This window comes from Bolinopsis microptera, chromosome 11 (genome assembly GCF_026151205.1).
Source record: "Bolinopsis microptera isolate Bmic1 chromosome 11, MBARI_Bmic_1.0, whole genome shotgun sequence".
NCBI classification, from domain to species: Eukaryota; Metazoa; Ctenophora; class Tentaculata; order Lobata; family Bolinopsidae; genus Bolinopsis; species Bolinopsis microptera.
In genome coordinates, this window is record NC_087082.1 from 15,797,119 (window position 1) to 15,823,463 (window position 26,345).

At 37.2% G+C, this 26,345-nt stretch overlaps 1 protein-coding gene across 4 annotated transcripts; it reads left to right on the plus strand.

The window, feature by feature from the left end:
• The first annotated feature begins 1,672 nt into the window (after nt 1-1,672).
• On the plus strand, nt 1,673-26,319 carry LOC134822932 (uncharacterized). 4 transcript variants are annotated; one of them, XM_063834212.1, is made up of 7 exons: nt 1,673-1,915; nt 16,616-16,754; nt 16,935-17,062; nt 20,348-20,486; nt 21,109-21,236; nt 25,247-25,361; nt 25,715-26,319. In XM_063834212.1, exons 1-7 carry the CDS (start codon nt 1,863-1,865, stop codon nt 25,823-25,825), a joined length of 813 nt encoding a protein of 270 aa, XP_063690282.1. In that variant the 5' UTR covers nt 1,673-1,862; the 3' UTR covers nt 25,826-26,319. The 4 variants fall into 4 exon arrangements, with proteins under 4 accessions (XP_063690282.1, XP_063690283.1, XP_063690280.1 ...); XM_063834213.1 differs by having other exon boundaries at nt 1,794-1,915; nt 25,262-25,361; XM_063834210.1 differs by lacking the exon at nt 1,673-1,915 and adding an exon at nt 15,432-15,530.
• Nucleotides 26,320-26,345: the final 26 nt, after the last annotated feature.

Below are 26,345 nucleotides of genomic sequence, written 5' to 3' on the forward strand. Positions count from 1 at the left end.
GTAAGCAGCATTTTAGACCGTAGACTTTTACAATAGCTGGATCAGCTGGCTTAAGGAAAAACAATATATGCTCTTCGCATAAAAAAAACACAATTAAAACGAATGCAAAATTTGTGATTGTACTTCTAGGATCACATATCAAAAATATTTTTAAATAGGACTCAGCAATCAGGCGTAATCTAAACTAGTTTATTGATACTTGGCTTTGCTTTATATTAAAATCTCAGCATTTTGATCCAGCGAAAAATTCTATTTGTACCTCGACTCATATGTCATACGAAACAGTACACTAGAAAATAAGGCTCAACAATTTTAACTTCTGAAGGCGGCTCTGTATCATTCTACATTCTGACAACAGTCCTTCTATGCTATGTCAACAATTTTAAAACCTATTCATTCAACTTATAGGATTTCAAGGTATTACACAAGTGGCAATGATGAATCATGGATGATAATTGATTATTGACGAAAACTCGACAAGCAAGTTTGAAACCCAAAGTAAGAAATCGGGATCAAATATGATTGACACGTAACGCGCGCGTATAACATGTGCTTATCCAATGCGAAACTAAAAGTGGTGAAAATGGAAGAATCGACTGTAGAGTGATTTAGCGCGACCGGGCGAAGTACGTTAATTGACTATGTCAATTCATCGCAGCTCGGCGAGGCACAGTATGCAGTAGCGTTGACATACGTTGTATGCCACTTTTCGCCGATTTCAGATCTGTCGCTGGATATGTAAAAATGAAAAAGCTCCAGGAAGCCTCATTGAGTGCGCGCCGCTGCGCGGCATAGCACAGTAACGCATCGCGCTACAAATAAAACTGTAAATTATGTAAATTATTACTGGCCGCGCTCGCCGGTCAGCTTGTCATTCCGCCTAATCTCCGCCTTTAGTTATTATGAATGGGTAGTGCGCCATCGACAGTGAGCCGCGCGTGCCGACTGTAGGATGGTTTTTTAGCGCTAATTTCGGCCAACACAATTTTCTTCAAACAAATAAATATTAAGTATCCTTCCCGACCTCTGATTGCAACAAAAATTGGTAAGCTTACTCATAGACTTACAAGGAAAGTGTCCGAAAAATTTAAAGCATATCCAACCATCAGACATTATGTTACAGCTAGAAGCAGCGTATTTTGCCCCATTTTGATCATTATATCAACTAGAACTCCGATATCCATCAAATTTTTCGGACAGTTGTGAAAGCCCTATTGGAAGGTCATCGCCAATTTTCAGAATGATCTCATTCAAGGAACCGAAGATAAATCCGAATAACACGACAAAAATCAACGAATTTGGTCAAATTACGCGACTTTTACAGCTAATTTTGCTCCAAAAGCCGCGCACCATAAAATATGGCACCTAAAATGAAACTCGCTAATCTTTCCAAAAAGGTATGACAAATTTGGTATTGTGAAAATTCTCACAGTCTCTAGAAAACAATGGTACAAAAATTTTTTAAATCCGAGCAAGTTTATTTTTATCGTGCACCCCCTATTATATATATATTATGAACATGATAGCCTGAGGTCCCCAGGTAAGTAAATCACAGATCTCGTTGTTTATGTGCGACCGAAATAATAAACCTTTTAAAATCGCTTCGCAATGTTTTTTCTGATTTAAAACTAAATTGAAACCGCAAAAACCATGAATAATGAATTAAATAAATAATAAAGCGAAGTCGTAATTGATTGGTTTGCGCGGCGCGTAATCTCGCCATATTTTATCCTCTTTTACGTTTCGCATTGGATAAAATTTACTTGCTGATTTTGATTTCTTGCAATTGTGCACCCGTCAGTTCGCTTATTGCCAAATCTTGTTTGTTCACCGTAAAGACACTACTAAAAGATCCAATAAACATGGGGACTGTTGCTGGACCAATTGTTATCCTTCCTGTGAAGTCTATCACCAAGTAAGTTAACTCGGCAGTAAGTATAACATGTAAATTATAGTGCAAACTCTTAATATTAATATGGATACCTATATTTGTTTTGATTTGAACATAGTAGAGAATTCATGATTCAAGGTAATTCGGCTGTCAATGTTGGTTGGTTTATCTCTAGACAGTCAGTTAATGATAAAAGCTGGCAGAGTCCTGAGTAACAGCTGTATTATATTTCTAACAGCTGCACCCCGGATCATGCCGACATAACGTTAATGCAGCCCCATACCAATCTGTATAATTAGAATTAGACATGAATACCATCAAATTTTGGGTCAATATTCGCATAACACATTTATGTTCCAATATTGCTGCTTTAGGTTGCTCCAGGTTACTTCAGGTCGCTTCAGGTTGCTTCAGGTTGCTATAACGCTTCATTACGAATGATCGGTAGATTCGAATCTAAGAAATTTACTATCACCAAAAGTTCAAACATAGGCTTCCTGTTAGATCTAAAAACACATTTACATTTCGTTTTAATTTTGCTAACATTAACTGACATTTTACCCATCTACTGGCCTTACAGTTTTTTGTCCCGCTAGCTAACTAGTTTTTATGGCTCTTACTTCATTATGAATGAAAGTGTGAGTGAGAAAACAAAAAGTTTATCATATATACAATGAATTGAATCAAGTGATACAATTGGCAGGGCACAATCATAAATCATGAGCAATAACTCTCATTTACCCCTCGTAGCTCTTCTCCTCGGGGATCAGGTTGAAGATTACATTCGATATAGGGGCAGTCCATGCCTTCTTTGCCTTCCCACGTACACCTCTTACTGCTACTGAGTGAGAAAACTGCTTTCAAGCGTTTATTCATCGACCTTGTGTCCAAAAAATAATTACAAGCACGTCGTTTAAAAGGTTATGCTCGAGAAGTAATTAACTAATTAAGCGTTGTTTCAACTTCTTCTCATTCGATCCTGTTATGACGCATTTTGTGGCAGTCTCCTTTGTGACCATAATGAAAATCGCTGGAAACAAAAGATCGTTGTATTGTGTTGGCTTACTAAGAAGTTTCCCTCTAAACGAAATGTACCTCTAGTATTAACTCAGGAAAGTCACCGCCCACTTTTTTTGTAGCAAATCACAACATTTTATTGTATAATTATGATTGCTTCAAGTTTTGGTGCACTTAATAGAAGCAGTTTTTTCCATTTCTTCTGAGTTTGTGTTCTATAATTTGCAGCAGATCTGATTGTACAATTAGCCAATTTACCTGCTTTTGTTTATTTTTGGTGAACCTGACGCCAAGGTCTATTATAATAGACCTTCATTTATATGTCCGAGGCGGCAAAACCGCCTTGAATAGCTTAACCGTACTACTGCTGGGACGACGTCAGTTTCGTTTTCTGAAAGATAATGTTTGATAAGATTAATGATACAAAAGTCTGCTGTATTTAAATGATATTTTTCTAATTTAAGGAAGAATTTAGCTTAAAACTGCAACTAGACGCTTAAAATCTCTTGGCTGAACGCCATTGCCAACTACCAAGTGTCAGGCAATTTTACGCCAAGTAATCCATTATAATCACTATACTCCTCTGCTCCGTGGTCCACAATATCAAACAACATAGCTCTGTAAATATCCTCGATCCATTGTGGGATGACGGTCACTTTATGACTTTCTCAAATTTAATCGCTTAATTTCTTCCTCTAATTCTACAGGATTATCTCCGTATTGGACTCAGCTTTGTCACAGGAATCCTCATTTTCGTATTATTCAACTCATTTGCAACTGACATTGGTCTACTATCTAGCCATGAGCTCTATTTTCTCGCTATATTTAGCTAAATGACAATTTAAAGTAAGCAGTTGGATTTAACGTTATTGTTAAGGACAGACACATAATGCTACTGTTACATAAAACAAGTCACACTTTATACTGCATTACATGGATACACTCAGTAAATACGAGGTACTACATTAGTAGGAACCACCAACTTCTTAAAATGCAGAACAATATGACCGGAATATGGTGCCCCATTAAAAGATTTCGTAAGATATAAGTACATAAAATTTAAATGTGCGCCCTATTAATCAGCAGGAGGTCACGCATTCCGCTGAAGCTTTAAAAGCTTATAATGGTAAAATTCTTTGATGTGGTAAATAAAGGTTTATATCCCATACAATTACATGACAACATATTGCAAGACCACTGATACGTTCCATTCTCATCTAAACCGCTCACTCTCCCCCATATGGGCCTCACACTAAGTGATAATTTATATAACTTACGTCACTCTGGTGTCGTGAACGCTAAAACTCTTTCGACAAACGGCAGCGTGTTAAAATCAAGCAGCCTTCTCGTATAAACTCAACCAGAAATGTGATGAGTTGTAATATTTTGCATTTATTCGGTTTAACCCTTTTTTATATCATGCATAAAAGCTGTCCTGAAAGATTGACCAGTCTAGGTAGTTGCGAAATCTTGACCTTTTGGCGACTTGAACTCTCCTCATCCGCCTGTTTTATCACTTTACCAGTCAGTAACCGTTACAATAATTTCTCTGTTTAGCAATTCGCCGAATTAATGTGATCAGTGAACGTAGTATTATTATATTGCGTGCCATTCCAGCCTTACGTAGGATTCGCCAAGCCTTACGACATGATATCCCAGAGAGTGCTGTGAAGCCAACACTTTACTACACCATCAATTACAGTGCACGATTGATAGCACTTTTGTAAGCTTTTCGTGTGAATACCTCCTCTATTCATGTAATGACCACATGACATTTGTCTCATGAGTAGAACATGAACTCTGAGAAAGAGAGACACTCAGCAATATAACAGTTGTCATTATTCTCACGACGTCTCCAGTATGCTTTCTCTAAGCTTTCTCTAAGCTTTCTCTAAGCTTTCTATAGGCTGTCTGCCGTCTGGGCCTAGATCTGCTTTAACATGGTTGCAGTATAATGTGATTCAGAGAGCAGGCTAGAAGCTACTAGAGCCCCGTTACGTATTTCAGAACCGTTGTCACTAATAACCTGCCATCTGCCCCAATCGTAAATTAGTTTAACTTGTTTTTGGGCCGCGTGAATTGCTTTTCAATCCGTGCTAGGATCTGTGTGTAATGTTGCTACTATTATCTACGTTATAAAATAAAAGCATGATTATTGAAACTGTCTCCATTGTGAAGTTGACAAGTGAATGATCAGTGCTTTATTTCTCAGCTCCGAGCTCCAACTCGCTGTCTGAATTAAGTTTGTGTTCAAGATATCTTCTCTTTGATAACTTTCTTCGCAGCTAGCTGTATAATCTTGCTCTGGTATCACATGTTCACAATATTTGTCTACAAGCAAATCTATCGAAAGCTCACGTTGATTGGACCTCCTGATTGGAAGTGATTGATCATGTGATTAAATACAGAGCTGTGATTGGAGGATAGCTGGCAGAACGTCTGTTATTAATCAACCCCCTGTCAGTGTAGCGAGTAGGCTCTACAATGTATTGGCCTGCTTGTGTGAACTAGATATAATGCTCCAATCACAGTTTTCGCTTTCTTTCTCCGTCCAATCAGATATTGGTATTTTGTCACGTGGTTTTTAGACTTGTATTTTAATATTCATGAATTAACTGTCAGGCCCGGGTTAATGAGGACGGAGCTATTTGGAAGTTATTATATGAGCATAATGTTTGTAAATTCTCCGTTAGTTTGGTTGAAAGAATCTATTTTTTTCTATATTTAGGAACAATTTTGTGGCATACAATTCATTTTCTAATGTAATATTGCATCACGATTGATGGATAATATTGATAATATCGTGATGGTCGTTGTTGTACATCAATGTTTTAATGTTATCTTCGCTCCTCGCACGCGTTCAATGAACGGAGTATTCTATGAAGACTGAAGAGAAGGCTGTCCTAAAAAAGTAAAATCACGCTGGAATTTTATTGACCTTTCACGTTCATTGATTTATCGATATGTTGCCATTAAACTTTTTTGCTCGCCTTTTGACGGGCTCAAGAGAATTTACAGCTTTATGCTGCCCGTAATCATAATTAATGATCACTACACGTTCTAGCTCATCGACTTTAATATTGTACTTGAGAAAATAGCTCCGAAAACGTGCATACGCGTTTATTATTGACAAATCCGTCTCGTCCTGAGACCTTAATTGTTCAAATAAGTGATTTAAACTGTGCTTGATGGAAAAGTCGCTCTTAAATTCCTTTTGCTTGACGCATGTACTTAAAAATGGCACGCAAACTGAAACTTAAAACGAGCGCATTGTTAACTTAATGAGCTCAAACAAAATGATTTCAGATTTTAAACTGGATTAAAAAAGAACATCAAATAGACTAGAATGGTAAATTCGCAATTCACTCCATAAGATTGATAATTAAAATGGCACTGTTGTAAAATATTTGCAACCAGATGACTATGGTAGTCCCAGGTTTGACATATAATTGAATCTCGGGTCTACAGTTGGCTGGATCTGAGAATACTGTGACGTCATAGCATGACCTCTAGCTCTGGTCTTCTCTTTGAGACCTGACGGACTTACCGCGGCCTCTAATTTTATAATTTCCATCCGTCTGCTCTTAAAGTCCTTTTCGTGCTCCCAGCACCACAAATAACCGTGATCAATAAGTATAATAACCACTCTTTTGTAGGCGCATCGAACAATAATACGCCGTGTACTAGCATTGCAGATATCGCTCTAACTTCACTAGAACTTCACTAGAATCTTTGCCTTGACCTTGACATGCAACTCTGCTCTCTTCTACTACTAAAGTTAGGGTTTGATTTTTACGCTAAGCAGTTTGCTACTTTGTAGGCTATCCCAGCAGCACATGAGTATGTATTTTAAATACCATGGCTCTACTATACCTGGATCTCTACATTTTACTTTCAATCTTTAGTTCGGCCTAAGGAATTGTTATAACCACGGGAGAGCATGCTCAGATCATGGCTTAGAGCTGGAACCTGGACTTTTAGCATTCGCTTTAGGGGCCAGTCTGGTGGTGCCAGCTTTTCATTCCTTTTTTCTCAAGAAAACCTTGGATCCCTTGGTATGGGGTCACGACCCTTAGCTTTGTATACCATTTTGCTTACTTGCAAAACGCGAATACTTTTACTTGAACGTTAAGATGCATACACATGACATGAGAGAACGACAATTTGAAACCTTCAATCGTAAACAGTGTTTGAGCCGAGGAAAACGCCGTAATGTCATCCTACAAACAATTATCATATCATCTAATTATCTAATTATTAATTATCATCCTTATTCTTACTTATTTCTTCTGCAACATGGATATAACTCATGAATTGACCAATAATTGTCTTAATTATTATCCACTAGCTTAATGGAGTTAGTTAACCAGTTAACAGTTATCTCCTGTTACCACTGCTAATTCGATGTTGAGTTCGTGTTTCTCATTTACATGTTCAATGATGACCTTATGATGATCGGATATCATATGAGTTATATAACCCATATTGTCATGGTTGTTGGCTATAGTTAAGTTACTTTATATCATTTTATGCACCAGTTGTTATTGATAGCTAGATAATTGATATTACATCCGATTCAAATTAATATTGCTGTGAACAATTATTGAGTCTCATTAAAAGATCTTGTGTTCAAAAGTAGTAACATTTTCTGATAAGAGACATGTTACTCGACAGTACTAGAAGTCACGTTACCGCCTACAACTTCATAGTTCATAACGAAAACATTTAAAAAATAGCCACATCATTCATCTCTTGATTAATATCCGCTTTGTTCATATATTCTAAGTTTCAACATACTTTTCCACCGAACAACATATCCTCGTGTAGCTTTGTCTTAATGATTAGTAAAAAGAGCTCTTAAACAACCTGGTATAAAGGTCTGTAACCGAACATTCGTCCTTTAACTCCGCTTCAGCGCACTAATAATACGAGCTTTAAACGTTCGTTACATCAAACAGTTCCCTCTATTTATAGTCGGGACACTTCAACAGTTGAGTCTACCTCCGAGGCACAGGCACTGAGACACACGCAAGAGAAGTAGTGAGACACATGATGCAGGGTAAGGAGTAGTATTAATACTAGATCTAAAACTTTAAGAGCTCAAACCACCCCACACTTCCTGACTCATCTTCCTGATCACGTGACCTGTCTCCTCTATTTAGCTGGTTTGTTAATGGATCTGTAATGGGTTCATTAATAGCCGCGCGGATTGCGAGTAGGTCGCCCTGTGTTCTAATCCCTGGTAATATGAGGTAGAGAGAGCTGACGGAGAGGTCACTACATGTGTGTGCAGGGAGAGTAGTGGTCCTTAGCTACTAAACATTTCCTCTATAATAACGGTCCGTGTACCTCTTTAATTACCTTTGTCACGTGATCAGTTAGACAGACAAAATACACGTGGGCAATATGCTTGATTTTCCTCCTTGTTTTCTCCGTTATTTGCTGATTTGGTACCTTGTTTGATTATGCTGTCATATTCACGGTATAAGATGATGCAAAAAGTAACGGTTACGAGAATTAGAGTGATCATCTTAACTGCACGTGATTTTGTACCGTTACTCAATCCCCCTGTGCCCCTTTTTCACATATCTGTCATTCATCGTTGTTATAGCTACAACAGCATTTAAAATTCCTTTTTTTCCAAGCTCGCAACTAGTAGTTTAAATTTAGGTAGTTCCAGTGTACGTGACCTGCTCTACTAGTGTGTCAACTGTTACTTTAGGTAGTTAGGTACCAGTCTTGGTGGAGAGTTAAACGACCCATTTGATCCAGTTCACAGCGCGCCAATCTGACCACTGTAGACTATAACCCTACTTCTCTAAGCCACCAGCATAGCATTATACTACATACTGACCATAGTCCATCCAATTTGCCCTACTTATAATCACAAATGATCACCAAGATTGGATATTGAATGATGTATTTGGAGTACAAAAGACACTGCCTCTCCCTCTCTCTCTCTCTCTCTCTCTCTTGGAAGAGCTGAGAGTTCTCTCTCTCTCTCCCTCACCAGAGAGAGAGAGGTGTACTTTCTCCGTTTCATTACCACACTTCTCATTTTAATCCTCTCCACAAAAACTTACAATTCATCAAACTTGCCGGTCATCTTATAACAGTTGCCTTATAGGGAGTTGTCGCATAAAGCAGGGATTGAGCGGTATAATTTCATATACCCCTAAATGGCATAATACAGGTGACAACGTAGTCCCTCAACTATCTCTCCCGCATCTCCTGTCAACCGTTTTATTTAGTATCTTTGTAATGCCACTAGTTTGCACTGCCGCTAGTTTGCACTGTAACTAGTTTGCACTGCTCCTAGTTTGCACTGCAACTAGTTTGTAGTGCTTTTAGTTTGCACTGCTCCTAGTTTGCACTGCAACTAGTTTGTAGTGCTTTTAGTTTGCACTGCCGCTAGTTTGCACTGTAACTAGTTTGCACTGCTCCTAGTTTGCACTGCAACTAGTTTGTAGTGCTTTTAGTTTGCACTGCCGCTAGTTTGCATTGCTCCTAGTTTGCACTGCAACTAGTTTGCATTGCTCCTAGTTTGCACTGCAACTAGTTTGTAGTGCTTTTAGTTTGCACTGCTCCTAGTTTGCACTGCAACTAGTTTGTAGTGCTTTTAGTTTGCACTGCCGCTAGTTTGCACTGTAACTAGTTTGCACTGCTCCTAGTTTGCACTGCAACTAGTTTGTAGTGCTTTTAGTTTGCACTGCCGCTAGTTTGCATTGCTCCTAGTTTGCACTGCAACTAGTTTGCATTGCTCCTAGTTTGCACTGCCGCTAGTTTGCACTGTAACTAGTTTGTAGTGCTTTTAGTTTGCACTGCCGCTAGTTTGCACTGTAACTAGTTTGCACTGCTCCTAGTTTGCACTGCAACTAGTTTGTAGTGCTTTTAGTTTGCACTGCCGCTAGTTTGCACTGTAACTAGTTTGCACTGCTCCTAGTTTGCACTGCAACTAGTTTGTAGTGCTTTTAGTTTGCACTGCCGCTAGTTTGCATTGCTCCTAGTTTGCACTGCAACTAGTTTGCATTGCTCCTAGTTTGCACTGCCGCTAGTTTGCACTGTAACTAGTTTGTAGTGCTTTTAGTTTGCACTGCCGCTAGTTTGCACTGTAACTAGTTTGCACTGCTCCTAGTTTGCACTGCAACTAGTTTGTAGTGCTTTTAGTTTGCACTGCCGCTAGTTTGCACTGTAACTAGTTTGCACTGCTCCTAGTTTGCACTGCAACTAGTTTGTAGTGCTTTTAGTTTGCACTGCCGCTAGTTTGCATTGCTCCTAGTTTGCACTGCCCCTAGTTTGTAGTGCTTTTAGTTTGCACTGCCCCTAGTTTGTAGTGCTTTTAGTTTGCACTGTTACTAGTTTCCAGTTGCTCCTGCATTTATACAGTTCCCCAATGTGCACAATTACTCTAATAGTTTCAGTGCTATTCCCACATGCACACATCTTTCATGATGGGGCTTATACTAGTATATAGTTATAGTGTATTAATGTCTTAGTCACTAACTACTAAGTTAGTGTTTTAGTCACTAACTAATAAGTTAGTGTTTTACTCACTTACTACTATGTTAGTTTTTTTTTTTTTTTTTTTTTTATTTTTAAGAGAGGCTGGGCCAAGATAGCCCACGAGAGGATAGCATTGAGATGCTCTGCCTACCTCTGGGGTGTGGCAACCCTGGGGAAGGTTGTCGGTGAAATCAGAGTGAACGGTGGAGGATGGTGTAATAAGTGATATGAGTCAAAATGATACGCTTAAGTGCCAGCTGGGTTTGGAAAAGTAAAACGAGACGAAATAGCATATAAGATAATACTTTAAGTCACCCAGGTCTGATCTACTATGTTTGTGTTTTAGTCACTAACTAATAAGTTAGTGTTTTAGTCACTAACTAATAAGTTAGTGTTTTAGTCACTAACTACTAAGGTAGTGTTTTAATCTTTCTTTACTTACTTTCGTTCAGTGTTAGACTTACTAAGTTATTTGCTGCTGGTGAACACAGGTAATCACTAATCCTCTTACAACGTGTTCATTGTTCATTAATATTTCAGTACTAAGCACACAATCATATGTAGTATTATGTACAATAATATCCATATTTCTTGTTCAACATATTATATAATTCTACACTGTTATTCATAATCCCCTTACGTAATGTTAATCTTGTACTCTTAACCACCGACCAGGGAGGCTAGACTTTCTGTTGCGCTGATAGCTATGCCTGTGGTTGACCTACACCGTAGTATATTACTTTAGTTTGAATGTCTCCCAACGTCAGTAATCTATATAGTAACACGTCACTTGATATCCGATATAGTTGTATTGGATTGAACATGTTTTGCAGCTCGTTGATTTGATACTCAATACTACAAATGCTGACTTGCGTCGCCATGGTAACGTGCATTAGGAGCTGATTTATTTGATTATTGTCGACATGTATAGCTGATCAGCTCAATGTCAGCACTGAAACACCCCTCATCATGATCCTTGATTGGCTGGTTGGTGACGTGTCATGACGTGATTGGATGATCGGGAACACGTTGTCCTGTTATCGTGTGTAAGCATCGTGAGTAGTGCTTGTTTCGGATAATGTGAAAAATCAGCTGGTTAGAATGAAAGTCGGATTGACTTGACACATCCAGATCGTCAACATTTAAAAGTTTAAATCATGAATTTTTTAATTCGTGAATTACGTAATTCTGGAATTTAACGTTTACGTTAAATTTAAAGTTTTACAAAACATTGAAGAAAATTCGAGCTCAACGTGCTTAATTAACTTTGGAGAAGGTCCCAGAATTAAATAAATATTAGATTACATGCTAAGATCACACTAATCGTACTTACTAGTAATATCATACTTTCCACCTGCGATAACAGCTCAAAATTTATAATGTATTATATGCAAATTGCAGCCTTGGAAACTTCCTTTAGTTGTAGACGTTTTTCTTTCGGTTTAAATTAGGACCGAAGTGACCACCTTCCATTATTTGTTTACAGTAACAGTACTGCTACTTATAGCAGAAAACTGAAGATTGCAATTGCATGCGTATTATTTCCTGTTTTGACATTGGTGAATGGTCTTTATGTCACTACCTCAAACATTTTAGGCTATTTATGCTCACCATTAATTCCAAATTAGTACTACGATTTAAAAGAACACTTCTTCATATCAGTAGGATTATAAGACACAGACTACCACTTAGCGGCCGCAGACAGCCCAGATGTGATCTGATACTTTCAATATTTGGCCGGTAATTCCAATCAATATAACCCTTAATAACCCTCAATAACCGCATTTTGACCACAAAGCACGAGCTAATCTCTGATAAACAGTAGATCAGGTATAGTAGGAAGAAACTTGACATCTCTTATGTGCTACTACCCGCCGGTATTTGCTAGAAGATGGACTGTGCAAGCTTTTAATCACTTAATAGTTTGGTAATGAAATAATTGGTCTACTTGCTGCTCCTGATATAGTATAGTAGAAACTGTATGTCTCCGTTATCATTGCACGTGCTACAGCTAAAGTTATTTAAATTTATGTAACTTAAATATATCTGTTATATCTCTTGTGATAAAAAGTAAGTTTGTCTTACTCTTATAGTAAGGGTCATGTAAATTAGTACACGCTAAGTAGATATTATAAGGGTGCAGATTTTAATTTAGGGTTCAGGGTTTAAACCTAACATTTTATATGGGTTTCTAAAAAATATATACTTAATTGAGATTGGATGCTTACAGTAACCGTGACCTCTAATCCAAGTTACATTCCTACAGAGAGTTTCTGATGAATTATAAAACGTTTGCCAATGATCATCGAGATAAATTGACATAAGATCCGTAAAGTTACGTATCATATTTCTGTTGTTAGTTCCTTTATGAAGGGTATCCTAGGGCACGGGGGCTGTATATTTATGATTGATTACAATAATCATCAAACCTGGCTTTGTAAATCTTTAATGTTGGTTCGTTACTAAGTTACGTCGTTCATGTTTACAGTTAAACTTCCCATCTCGGATTGAAATGCTGCAGTGTATGTTAACTTGAAAACTGTTGTATTTTCCGCATACTCTGACAATATTTAACAGTGTAATTTGATATTTTAGACTGCTATATGTCATTTTCATTACAGAGTAATCATGTTTAAGTTTGCTTACCAAAGGGTTCACATTTGCTTTGACTGTAACAGCAAAGTTAGAATCTACCGCTGAACGTTGTTTGATTGTTAAGGCTTTGTACAGGGTTGATATTTCCTCGCTGATTTCACCGAGAAGCTTAGTTTCACCCTGTTTCACCCTGTTTCACCCTGTTAACAGTTCTGGATACAACTAGATGGGGACTTGTGTCACTGCTATGTATAGTAAGTTAAGTGATTTTCAGGAGTCAGAATCGGTGAGCATGCGTTTTATTCATCAACACTTTTAAAACCACACGGACACTTTACTTGCTTCCCGGACGCATCATTATTGATTACATATCTATAATGCTTTTGGACACGAAGAGATACATGATTACATATCTAATAGAGCCATTATGATCATCAAGTACTGTGGTGTTTAGGATCATGTCTCTCTTAGCCTATAAACTGTTATATTGAGTGTATCTGTAGTAGGTTCTAGAATCTTACTACAAACTATAACGAACTTCTCGATCTACTTAAAGACTGTTTACATTTTAGAACTTGGTGAGCTAGAAGCTGCTGTGCTCAAGTCATTTCAGTCGCTGCTGTGCTTGTCGCGTTACTGCTATTTATATAGTTTTTAAACCTTCAAGCATCATCTAGCTAAATCTGGAAGTCAATGTGGAAAAGGAAGCCTATTAATATCTTTTCGTTAAGTTATCTCAAGTGTGGGATATAATATATCGTGCACTGTGATCTGTATTTTTCTTAAACAAGGATTGTTAAATAATTTTCAAGCATCATCAAGCTTAATCTGGAAGTCGATGTTGAAATAGAATGACAAGGAAGCCTATTATTATCTATTTGTTAAATAATCTAAAGCTTAGATCATTCCTTTTGAAGCCCACGTGAGATAAAATATATCGTGCACTATAATCCGAATTATTCTTAGAAAAGAGTTGTTAAATAAGTTTTAATACATAATGTTAACTATAAAACAAATAATTTAGTTATAGGATGGATTACTGACGGAGCATAATGTTGTGTAAGTTTATTTGAGTGCGTTCCAAATTCCAATCCCCATCTTTCTTTTGTCTAGCTTTTTGTACTAAAACACCTTTTTTAAAACAGCCATTAACCATTATGTAGATATTGATTACTTTTATTATATTTGGTATTATCCAGATCGGCACTCACGACGTAGATCGATTCTTAATAATATTAGAACTAGTATTTATAAATCTATATTATGAAAATATAAATATAATGCTTTTAAACTTATTATGTACTCCGTCTAAAACTGTTCGTTAATATTGACTCATGAGAACGTTTTAATACACGCAAACTTGCTTGTAAGTTTTACTTAGGGAATAGTTCAGACAACATAAGAATATATCACAAGATTTTAAATAATAAGTTTGTTAATGCAGTCAGGTATAACATATTAAGCAACTGATATGTATAGTCCGATATTACACACTGCATAGTGGTATCAATAAACTTGAGGACACAAGATTATGTATTTAAGATAGCTCCATCATCGCCAATATAACGAGAAATATTCGCCCAATATTATGCTGCACACAATTTATTATTTCCCATATTTTGCTTATTTCCCATATTTTCGTTGATAAGCTGCCACATCTTTTGACTAAAACCCCTGTTCATGTTCTTATGTGACGGCCTAAATAAATCGTGAAGGACATATCATTCACATGATACAACACCAACAAGGTTCTAGTTAACTGATATGTGCGATGTTATTATATCAACATCCTCCCAGCTTCCCTCCTACAGTCTGCAATACAAATACACAAGTTTTATAGTTCCAACCAAATCACCACACTGTTAATTATAAACTCCGCAGTACTCCTGTACTGGCCTCACTGCTTGTGTCAACTCTTGTCTCGTGTTGTTTGTTAGCTTGTGGTCACCTTATCACACAACACAATTATTATTACGCGTTTCCGTGATTTTAGCCTGGACCAGCACATTGAAAAGGAGAACATGTACACGTTACTGTCCTCTATTGTTGTGATTTAAGTTACGTGAGGTTTGTCAATGTCACAATTATATAATTTACCGTTTATTTGAATTGGTAGCTCCCTGGTACGTTAAGAACTAGGGGGACTTATTTAATGTTTTATTTATTTGTAATGGTTGATGATAATTTCTGTTGTGAACCTTTTTTTGTACACTTAATTTTGTGTGTATTAGATTTAATTATAGTTAAATTGAAACATCCTTAATCATTTTGGTTAGTGTCCCTACATATTTGTTACATTTATTTTGTGCTGTGACGTTAAAGCTGGTCTTATTTTATTAATCAAGTTCAGCCGCGAAACTTCAGTAACCGTTTTAAGATTCAGGAATATTTTCACGCGTATTTATTATTTAAGTTACGCAGTTCTGACAGTTTCTTGTAGCTAAGATATGAGTGTCAGTGTTGTTGATGTTCTGCAGCCTGAGCAAGCACCCCCTCCAGCTATGGAACCTGACAGAAAAGTATCGTAAGTCTGCCGCGGGGTGAATTTTGACTATTTCTATGGACTTTACTAGATTCAAAGTCAGACTTTTTTATGTACTGGATTTAAAGTCAGACTTTTTTATGGACTGGATTCAAAGTCCGACTTTTTTATGGACTGGATTCAAAGTCAGATTTTTTATGGACTGGATTCAAAGTCAGACTTTTTTATGGACTGGATTCAAAGTTAGACTTTTTTATGGACTGCATTCAAAGTTAGACTTTTTATGGACTGGATTCAAAGTTAGACTTTTCTAAATTAAACTACGCCATACTAGACCACTCTATAGTCTATACAAAACAACACTAAACTGTGCTAGAAATAATTGTTCTAATATTTTACTCAAAATTACTTGGATTAGATACTTAAAATGAGTTATTACTTATTAGAATCATAATATTATACTAGACTATTTAGATTTAAACACTATACTTTAATACAACTTTAAGTTAGACTAATCTAACAAATTCTTCCAATTCAGTCTGGTCCGGTGCTTCTTCCTAGAAGATAATATATTTAACTTCCATGAAATACAATTATAAATTAGACTAAGGTCTTCTTCAGAAAGCCTAAAGGACCCAATTCTTGTACATATAATATTTTAATATAATCTCTATAATACCACCCGAACCGTCTCAATATCTCAGATGTGTGTTGTGAGGTGTGTGTTGTGTGTTGTGTGAGAATGAGATGAAGCAAGGGAGATAGTATCCTTCGCTAAAGGGAGATAGTATCTTCATCTACCAATAGGTAGCCAGTGAGTTATGCACAGAGAAAACCCTGATTCTTTTCGAATGTAATATTGCACTTGGAAATTGATCGGGAAAAGAAGCAAGTTTTCAAAAATCATCAGAAAATTGAAAGCCTACGATTCCTCTTCTCCAAGTGTCCCCTTTACCAATCAGCTAAAATCAATCAAATTCCCAATGTTTTTCTCAAAAAAAAGAACTCAAGTCCATTTCAAGCTCGAAATAATGACCACTAACCACAAACACTTGCAAATGACGCATTAGAATTTGCGACTAAAATTCTACAAGCATTAAAGTGAGCTGTAAACCGTTTTATTTCAGATACGAATTCACACCTGCTGATACTATGACTGAAACTCTGAATATCTCGGCTGAGGGAACACCTCCCAAAAAGAGGGTTCAAAAGATAAAAGAGGAGACTCCAATCAAAGAGAGTTTTGCGGGATCCAAGAGTCAAGAAGTAAGTTAATTTAACTCTCACCGCATTCATACAAATATGTATTATGTCGAAGAACAATTGTAGTAGAGGCATGTACCGCCAACTCGCCACGGAAAGACCTGATAACACAGACCTGTAATAATAAACCGCTATAACATATCCCATTATTTCATCCCGAACTCACCCTCAATTCCCCTCCAGGTACACTGCCGGGCCTCTATAGAGTTTATCCGACCTGCCAGTGCGCGGCGCAACAAAACACGCTCCTCTGTGTTCGATAATACCCCACCTCCCTCAACTCCTAGACGTGTCTCTAACGGTATCTCTAAGTGAGTATGCTGTGCTCTTCGTCGTGGGGCGAAGCAAATGCTTCTTTATCTATCTATGTGCATTTCTGAATGATGATTTAAATGATACCCACTGCATGTTTATTAGTTTATCGTTTAGGGGTGAGTTTCTCTTTTTGTCTGAAGATTTCAGGCTTTAAATTGACGCTCAACTGAAACTTAATGTTCGTAACGAATAATTTCTAAAACCGCTGTAACTGCCATTATGTTTTGTTGATTTTAAACACCAGTGTAACTTGAACCGCTTAGCTGCTTTATTTCTTTTGTTCTGCTTTAGTGCAATCGTGATCTTTGCGTGCATGTCTTCTCCATGTCAGAATGTGAACAATTCAATTTTTACAAAGCATTCAGCACATTCAATCCTGAGTTAAATTTAACTCATGTCAGCATATATGTACTTATATAATGTAGAGTGTAGATTTTATAAAAGAAAATGTAGTCTTTATGACTTGGTCTCTGTGAATATCATAAGCACGCAATTAAAAACTGTTAATTAATTAAATATCTAATTATTGAGTAATACATTTTTAGTATTAAAGTCCCATTGATTATAGATTCTAACTTGAAGCTAACTTCGAACAAATTAACATTACCTATAATTCTATCTGAGTATAACATACCTGACTATTTGGTGTTTTGGTGGAGTTGTGATCGTGTAGCCCTGTTAAATCCTTACTTCATTCTCATAAGCTCATTTAACGCATGAAACTTAGCTGTTCTTATCTTGCTGAAAAAGTTTAATGCACCGCTGACACTGCTCCTCAATGCATGTAGGAGCCGACCGGATCAAAAAGTTCAGACTGGACCAGACCGGACCAGATCAGCAATATAGTATCTGGTTGACTGGGCCCAGATCTCATAAAATCTTTTATTTATCATATCACGTGATATTATCATATGATTTACCGGGTGTTTCTACCTTAAAGTTAAAAACGCGCAATTCTCGCGCGTCCAAATGTGCAGATCATCTTAAGCTCTGAAAGTTATACTTGAACAGACTTTTTTCCTGTTTCTCTCGCCAGTTTTTTATATATGTTTGTTTGAGTCTCCGGTACTCGGAAGTTTTTACAAGAGTTCACAAAGATGACGACACTGCAGCTATGATCCCGGAGTTTCAAGAGGAACAGCCTACGTCTATTTCTTGCTTCACTTCACGTGTATACAGGATCCGGATCATGAGCAAAACAGTTTTATACCTCAGACTCTTAATTTTTGAGGAAATCAGATTCGGGGCAATTTAATAAATCAGAAGCGGCTAGAGATGATTCGTACAAGTAATGAACAATGAGTGGGGCTAATCAGCTAACCAGCAGTTTGGCAAACATTACTCCCTCTGATAGCTGTAGTGAGTGTAGTAGCAGTACTACCTCTGATCCATCCTGGCCGACCAAGACAAAGCTACTTGTCCATGTTACTGAAGGAAGTTGGGACAAACTCTAAAGAGGAACTGCGCACCCTGATGCGGGACCGGGAAATGCGATATATGGAGGGGGTTATCTGGCGTAGATCGGACTTAGTTCCGACATAGTAGTAGTAGTACTCCCTCTGATCCATCCTAAATTACCCCCTCGAACATGATCCTCTCCTTTTTGAATAACAAATGATCCCTTCTCAGTAACAACTTCTAAATAAAACATAATTAGTTAAAGCTGGTTAACTGAATCAATTTTCATCTTTGTAATTTGCTGATCCAGGTCCGGCAGATTTTGAAACCGGAACAGCTGGAAAATCGGCCCGATATCCAGTCGGCTCCTAATGCGAGCCAGCTGACCAACCTCCTATAAGCTGCTGAACGTAACCCAGCTGGAGGTTTGTCACCAGTTTGTCACCAGTTTGTCACTTGTACTGTAACAGCGTCACCGTCATTGTCTCCGATCACTGATCACCGGCACAACTCCACCCGTGGCTAAATGTAGTCGGGTATGTTTCAGTCAGCGTTACTCTAGATCGCCGTACGCCACACACGAGCCAATGAGTAACGGAAAACAAGACGGATATAGGCCCACAACCCCCTTCGCTCAGCACAACCACGTTACTGAACAACAGGTAGAGTTTAATTGATTAATTGGGGAATAAGCAGATTAATTGAGATGTACCAATTAAATGATCTGTTAAAATGCTATCCAGCGAACAAAAGATCACAGTTTTGGTGTCCACAATTTCGACTAGAACAATTTCGACTTACACCCACACATACTTTATCAACTTCAAGACTCAAGAGCCATGCAAAATGCTTATTAGTGACCCTATTCTAAAACTTTTGGCCTCATACGTACTTGACTATATAATGCGGTGCAGTCAGGGTCTGACATGCCTTCGTCCAGGTATTTTCACCTCGAAGAGAAAGAACGATCACCCCAATGGTGAAAACCCCTGTCCCCCCACCCTTCGTTCGCCCTCCTCCTGGTGGATATTCCAGCAACATTTTCGGATGAAGATATTATCGGATTAGTTATCACATTCCATGATGGAATGATTCCATTGCTCCTTAGAGCATGGATTTTTTACATGAACATGATTATTGTATTCTTGTAGATACAATGTCTCTTACATGTTGGAAAATTTTGAACTTAAATATTTAGAAATCAAGAAATAGAGTCAACTTTCAAAAATTTTGGCTCTGAATAATAGTACCATATCTTAACATATATATATATATGATTTAGCTTTTAATGTACGAAAAAATAAGCTAATTGTTGAATTTTTAAATTTTTCACTTACCACAATTTATTTTTTTCAAACAACGATTTAATTTTGTACCTTTCTATCGAAGGTGTAGACTTAAAGTCAAAACTTACTTTTAATTTTCATGTAGATTTAATCTGCACGCCAAATAAGTTATCCACCAAATAAGTTATCCACTTTTGAGTAATTTATTCTGCTTTTACTTGTTGAGTATTTACGAGGGTTTCAAAGAGTAAATGTAAAAATGTATAAACTATAAACGTGTGGAAGAATTCCGAATATACTGGTGTGTAAACAAATAGTAAAGAGAGATAAATTATTTGCTTTCAGGTTTTTTTTGCACGGACCCTGAAAATTGTGATGTAAATATCATTAACCCCTTATTTTATGTATTTGTTTATAAAAAAAAAGAAAGTAAGTTTCATTTCGTAGATCATTCAAAGGCCTCTGCTTTTCGTTAGCTTAGTGAATGATAGCACAAAGCATGTGCAAGTAAAGCATTATAATTAACTGCAACTAAAACGCTACAAGCACATAAATGTGAGTTTCAAACCGTTTTATTATTATTTTATATTATTTCAGATACGAATGCACACCTGCTGATACTATGACTGAAACTCTGAATATCTCGGCTGAAGGAACACCTCCAAAAAAGAAGGTTCAAAAGATGAAAGAAGAGACACCGGTTAAAAAGAGTTTCGCGGGATCCAAGAGTCAGGACGTAAGTTATCTTGAAATCAAACAGTTTAATTCGCTCATAGTTCCCAATACTAAGCGTACTATATTATATATATATATATTTCATGTATTCTCAATATATACTTCTTATCTAAGGTACAGAACGCACTATGTGCTACAGACCTATAACTAGTTCTACATTAGCCACTATTTCACCTCGTTTCACCCCTAACATGTACCTCTTCATTGCCCACTATTTCACCTCGTTTCACAATTCACCCCTAACATGTACCTCTTCATTGCCCACTATTGCACCTCGTTTCACCCCTAACTTGTACCTCTTCATTGCCCACTATTTCACCTCGTTTCACCCCTAACATGTACCTCTTCATTGCCCACTATTTCACCTCGTTTCACCCCTAACATGTACCTCTTCATTGCCCACTATTGCACCTCGTTTCACCCCTAACTTGTACCTCTTCATTGCCCACTATTTCACCTCGTTTCACCCCTAACATGTACATCTTCATTGCCCACTATTTCACCTCGTTTCACCCCTAACATGTACCTCTTCATTGCCCACTATTTCACCTCGTTTCACCCCTAACTTGTACCTCTTCATTGCCCACTATTTCACCTCGTTTCACCCCTAACTTCCCTACCAGGTACATTGCAGAGACTCAATAGAGTTCACCAGACCAGCCAGTGCGCGGCGCAACAAAAACCGGTCTTCTGTGTTCGACAATACTCCTCCTAAATCTACTCCTAGACGTATTCCTAACGGCATTGGAGGGTGAGTAATCCGTGCTATATTAGTGGGAAATATTTGGAAAATGCTGCTTTAATGCTTTACAATTGTTGTGTTGATCTTTATTAAAGCATTAAGTAATGGCTGTTTTCGGCTGATGCTCCTGGCTGAACCACTGCATGTTTAGTTGTATATTAAACGGAATTTTGCAGCATGTTTTGAACTGGAAGCTGAGTTTATATTTCGGCATGAGATTATTGAGCTTAAAATGTTATACTCAGCTGTTACTTTCTCTTCTAAATTAAAATAATGTGTCTTCTAAAATTACTGCCATTATGTCCCGAGGATTTTAAACCTCGGTTAACTTGCACCGCTTAGCTGCTTTAGTGCTTTATTTCTTTTGTTCTGCTTCAGTATTAGCGTGTACGTTGTCCTTGTTTGCATGACGTTTACTTGTCAGAATGTGCATGATTAATATTTTAAAAGCATTTATCCCATTTTATCCAGAGTTCAGTGTTCAGATATATGTAAATTTTATGAGAAATATGTCGACTTGGTTGATCCGACAATGCTGATAAAATCGGTGACGACTGAAATGACTTGATTACGGTCATTTCATATTTAATCATAATCAATTTTCGATCCTATGTCGAGGACATCAGTAATCAGTTGTTTTCTGTTCACAGATTTAATGAAAATATACTCCATCATGAAAATATACTCCATCATGAAAATATACTCCATCATGAAAATATACTCCATCATGAAAATCTATTCTATATTTTATCTGAATATAACTGTCAGTGTCACCTACATCAGACTGTAGACAATATCAGTCGATGATAACATTGGTCGAAGTTGGTCTACGTGTTAGTGACAGTAAGGGACCCCATCTCCGTTACTGTGGGTCTATTACTGGCACCAACCCGTAAAACAACTCGGGCCAATGTTAATTACATGTAGGTCACACTGACAATAACATACCTGACTAAATAGTAAAGTGGTGGAGTTGTGACAGTGAAGTAAGTGAAGTAAAGCTTTGTTTCATTTAACTCATTCAATACTTTGTGTAGCATTTAAAAGCGATTGCTTAGAAGACTTACCATTTTACAAACGGGTGCATTTTATTAATATTTTGGAGTTGATGAATCCAGATTTTTGGAACATTTTTGGAACATTTTTGGAACATGTCCCAAAATTGTCCCAAAAGTGTCCCATGCATTTATTTGCCCTAATAAGCTCTAAATAGTGCCATAAATAATTGTAAATGATGGATATAGGTAAAAACTAGGCCTAAGAGCCATCAAAACTCAAATAACATTACCCAGGTTCATGGAATGAACGAAAATGAACAAAAATGAATATTGTCCTAAAAATGCTCAGAACGGTTTAAAATTCGTCGGAAAGTGTTTATATTGGTCCCATGACCACTCAAACCAAGTTTGGGAATCACTGCATGTCTAGAACCGATGTTACCTATGTTCCAAAATGTTCCAATTTTGGGACAATAATCCTCCTGAGAATCCAGATTTTTGGAACATGGGCACATCGAAGTATTGGCTGTATTTAAGTGCTGGGAAGCCTCAATTCGGTTTTCTAAGATGGATATAGGTAAAAACTAGGCCTAAGAGCCATCAAAACTCAAATAACATTACCCAGGTTCATGGAATGAACGAAAATGAACAAAAAATGAATATTGTCCTAAAAATGCTCAGAACGGTTTAAAATTGGTCGGAAAGTTTGGGAATCACTTCATGTCTAGACCCGATGTTACCAATGTTGTCACAATAATCCTCCTGACATGTCCCAAAATTGTCCCAAAAGTGTCCCATGCATTTATTTGCCCTAATAAGCTCTAAATAGTGCCATAAATAATTGTAAATGATGGATATAGGTAAAAACTAGGCCTAAGAGCCATCAAAACTCAAATAACATTACCCAGGTTCATGAATGAACGAAAATGAACAAAAAATGAATATTGTCCTAAAAATGCTCAGAACGGTTTAAAATTGGTCGGAAAGTTTGGGAATCACTTCATGTCTAGACCCGATGTTACCAATGTTGTCACAATAATCCTCCTGAGCATCCAGATTTTTGGAACATGGGGACATCGAAGTGCTGGGAAGCCTCAATTCGGTTTTCTAAGATGGATATAAAAAAACTAGGCCTTATAGAGGAGCCATCAAAAGTCGAATAATATTACCCAAGTTTATGGAATGAACAACGAACATGAAAATTTTCCTCAAAGCACTCAGAATGGTTAAAAAATGATGGCAAAGAGTCAATATTTTCGTCCAACAGGGTCTTAAAGTTGCATTCAGAATTATGTACAATTAAACAGAAATTATTTTATTGGGCAAATATTTTTGTTTTAATAATCCTCCAATATTTTGATATAAATGCTTCCCAGCACTTAAATACAGCCAATACTTCGATGTGCCCATGTTCCAAAAATCTGGATTCTCAGGAGGATTATTGTCCCAAAATTGGAACATTTTGGAACATAGGTAACATCGGTTCTAGACATGCAGTGATTCCCAAACTTGGTTTGAGTGGTCCTAGGACCAATATAAACACTTTCCGACCAATTTTAAACCGTTCTGAGCATTTTTAGGACAATATTCATTTTTGTTCATTTTCGTTCATTACATGAACCTGGGTAATGTTATTTGAGTTTTGATGGCTCTTAGGCCTAGTTTTTACCTATATCCATCTTAGAAAACCGAATTGAGGCTTCCCAGCACTTAAATACAGCCAATATTTCGATGTGCCCATGTTCCAAAAATCTGGATTCTCAGGAGGATTATTGTCCCAAAATTGGAACATTTTGGAACATAGGTAACATCGGTTCTAGACATGCAGTGATTCCCAAACTTGGTTTGAGTGGTTGCAGGACCAATATAAACACTTTCCGACCAATTTTAAACCGTTCTGAGCATTTTTAGGACAATGTTCAATTTTGTTCATTTTCGTTCATTACATGAACCTGGGTAATGTTATTTGAGTTTTGATGGCTCTTAGGCCTAGTTTTTACCTATATCCATCTTAGAAAACCGAATTGAGGCTTCCCAGCACTTAAATACAGCCAATACTTCGATGTGCCCATGTTCCAAAAATCTGGATTCTCAGGAGGATTATTGTCCCAAAATTGGAACATTTTGGAACATAGGTAACATCGGTTCTAGACATGCAGTGATTCCCAAACTTGGTTTGAGTGGTCGCAGGACCAATATAAACACTTTCCGACCAATTTTAAACCGTTCTGAGCATTTTTAGGACAATGTTCAATTTTGTTCATTTTCGTTCATTACATGTACCTGAGTTTTGATGGCTCTTAGGCCTAGTTTTTACCTATATCCATCTTAGAAAACCGAATTGAGGCTTCCCAGCACTTAAATACAGGCAATACTTCGATGTGCCCATGTTCCAAAAATCTGGATTCTCAGGAGGATTATTGTCCCAAAATTGGAACATTTTGGAACATAGGTAACATCGGTTCTAGACATGCAGTGATTCCCAAACTTGGTTTGAGTGGTCCTAGGACCAATGTTAACACTTTCCGACCCATTTTAAACCATTCGGAGCACTTTGAGAAGAATGTTCATTTTCGTCCATTTCTGGTCATTCCATGGGTAATTTTATGCGACTTTTGATGGCTCCTAGGCATAGCTTACGGCTATATCCATCTTAGAAAACCGAACTGAGCCTTCCGAGCACTCAAATACGGCCAATACTGCGATGTACCCATGTTCCAAATTTATGGATTCATCTACTGATATTTTGCTTGATTAATTTAAAAGCAGAAAAGTTTAATAAAAAGCATGAAACCAAACTGCTTTAATTTTGCTGACTAAGTCTAATTTAATCAACCATGGCTGAACATTTTTCTTAAATTCAAACCTGCTGAACATTTCTCCCTCAACACGAGACCTTCCTCTTTAATTAACCGCTGAACATTCCTCAATTCCTTCGGGAACTTTCCCGAAAACGGGAACATTGTCTCTGATCACCGGCGCAACTCCACCCGTGGCTAAATGTAGTCGGGTATGTTTCAGTCAGCGTTACTCTAGATCGCCGTACGCCACACACGAGCCAATGAGTAACGGAAAACAAGACGGATATAGGCCCACAACCCCCTTCGCTCAGCACAACCACGTCACCGAACAACAGGTGAAGTTTAATTAATTAGAATCAATTAGAAATAATTAGCAGATACAAAATGTATATCATATCACTCGGTTGATTGGAAATTCTGTTTAGTGATAATGAATCCAAGATTTCAGGTTTGAACAACCCGGCTAATCGGCTGTCCAAGCCAAAATTATTTCGGAACGATGACGTTTCTAATTGGAACGATTGAAATAACGTTTTGCCAATTATTCAAAATAATATTTCCTTTCCGGTTGTAGCCTACCTAAGCTGCGTAATTACTAGTTCTCTAGTTAGCACCTATTAAATTCATTCAGAACCGTGCTAATATGAGTTTACAAATAAGCTAGCTTCTCACCTCTTACAATATCCAGGTATTTTCACCTCGAAGAGAAAGAACGATCACTCCCATGGTGAAAACCCCTGTCCCCCCACCCTTCGTTCGACCTCCTCCTGGTGGATATTCCAGCAACATTTTCGGATGAAGATATTATCGGACTTAGTTATCGCATTCCATCGTTCTTTGGAGCATGGATTTTGTTACATGAACATGGATTCTTGTAGATACAATGCATTTTACATGTTGGAAAATTATGATCTCATTAACATAAATATTTAGAAGTCAAGTTATAAAGTTGTCCTTCAAAAGACTGAAATTACTCTAATTTTGGCGTGTAAACGATAGTACTATAATTTAACTCTAATCATAGCTGACTAAGATGGTATAGCAAAATATTTGCAAAGCTGCAACCTTAACTCGCTTGTCGCTTTTACCGTTGAAAATCTGAGAAAGCTAATTTTTGAATTTTTAAATTTTTCACTTATATATCACAATTTATTTCTTTTTCAAGCAACGATGTAATTTTGTACCTTTCTATCGAAACTTAACTTGAATTTTCGTGCAATCTATCTGCACATTAATCTATAAGTTATCCCACAGTTTTGAGTAATTTATTCTGCTTTAAATTGGAATTTTGAGTGTTTACCAGGGTTTGAAAGAGTGCT